The sequence below is a fragment of the Berghia stephanieae genome, chromosome 5, assembly GCF_034508935.2.
Source record: "Berghia stephanieae isolate SIO BIC M18660-M18661 chromosome 5, UCSD_Bste_1.3, whole genome shotgun sequence".
In the NCBI taxonomy this organism is placed as follows: domain Eukaryota; kingdom Metazoa; phylum Mollusca; class Gastropoda; order Nudibranchia; family Aeolidiidae; genus Berghia; species Berghia stephanieae.
In genome coordinates this window covers 81708843-81710248 of record NC_088364.1, presented here as the reverse complement: position 1 = coordinate 81710248, position 1406 = coordinate 81708843, and the positions used below count along the sequence as shown (strand labels likewise).

Here is a 1406-nt window from a genome sequence, read left to right as displayed (position 1 = left end):
TATATATATATATATATATATATATATACCACTCAAATTGTAATTTTTGTCACATTTAGTGGATATTGCGCTATATAAAAGCTCACTTTTTTTAAAAACATATTTTATTTAAAAGCTCAAAAACTCATCACAGCTGTAGGTCACCGCAGTCCATGGCTTACTGGAGAAAAAGTGGGGATTGTTTTGTCCCAAAAAAAATTAAAATGTGTTTTTTTTGCATTCTTTGATTCGTCCTCAAATCGCATCTCTTGTTCTTTTCCAACACTGTCTTAGAATACACACCGATGCCAGTTGTCTCTTGATGTAGAAGGTTCTAGTATTTCTCTATGTCTGAGTAGATATTGAGATATTCTGAAGACGAAAAAAATGGAAGCCGTAGAGCATCAAAGTATATTTAATGCAATAAGTAGAGAAGAAAAGTAGCTCATCATAGCATCAGAGCTTATAGAGGGTGAGTTTATTCCAATTTTGAAGCGTTAAACGACAGTAACAATTGTTTGCTACCACTTGCAGAGGACGTTTGTCCATCGCAAAGTATTTTTCGCAGGTCTAACAGATCGAGCGGTTATAAAAAAAAAATCTGGATGGCATCCCAGATCTATATATAACGGTCCCTTTGTCGGGCACATTTTTCTAAATGCGGCTATTTGGTCTTGTGGTTTGACACTCGCTTTTGAATCGGGAGGGCTTGCGTTCGAGCCTCGCTCCGCGCATAGTTGAGTGCTTGGAAAGGCTCTTTACTCACGTTCTCTCTCACCGTACTCAGATGTAAAAGGAGTACCTGGTCGTTAACAGCATAGTCTCTATAGGGAAAAATGCAAGATATAATACATGTTACGTAATGCTATTGGTCAGAGACCCTTTGTAAAGCGCTTTGTGCACGTTACGACAAAGACAACGCTGTTAACGGTCAAGTACTCCTTTTACACAAGAGTACAGTGAGAGAATATGAGTAAAGAGCCTTTCCAAGGACTCAATTATGCGTGGGAGCGAGGCTCGAACTCAACACCTTCCGATCCGAAAGCGAGTGTCATACAACAAGACCACACAGCCAAACATCGTAAAGAGGTCGTTAGTCAAACTGGATATTAAGATATCACAATGAAATAAACAGTAATGCTCAATAACTTCAAAAATGATACAATTTCAAAATATCTAGATCAGGATTGAAAGGGGGAAAAGGTAATTTGTTTTTATATTTTCAACATTGCTAGTTTGTTCTTTATTCTTGCTTTTTTAAAAGCTAGTGATTAGTAGTCGCCAATCACAAACGCATTCATTTGGCATGATGTCTATTGAAAAACGTATCCGTGTATTTTATGCATATACCAGAATAGTAGAGATTTATAGATAGATAGATAGATAGATAGATAGATAGATAGATAGATAGATAGATAGATAGATAG

General features: G+C 36.6%; 1 protein-coding gene across 1 annotated transcript in view; it reads right to left on the bottom strand.

Annotated features, from left to right (window-relative positions):
- Positions 1-1406, bottom strand: part of LOC144974238 (uncharacterized) — a 7509-nt gene continuing 6103 nt past the window's right edge. Inside the window, exon 5 of the mRNA XM_078917155.1 lies at positions 1-351. Coding sequence (XP_078773281.1) covers positions 314-351 — 38 coding nt within the window. The 3' untranslated portion in view covers positions 1-313. The remainder of the gene's footprint in view (positions 352-1406) is intronic.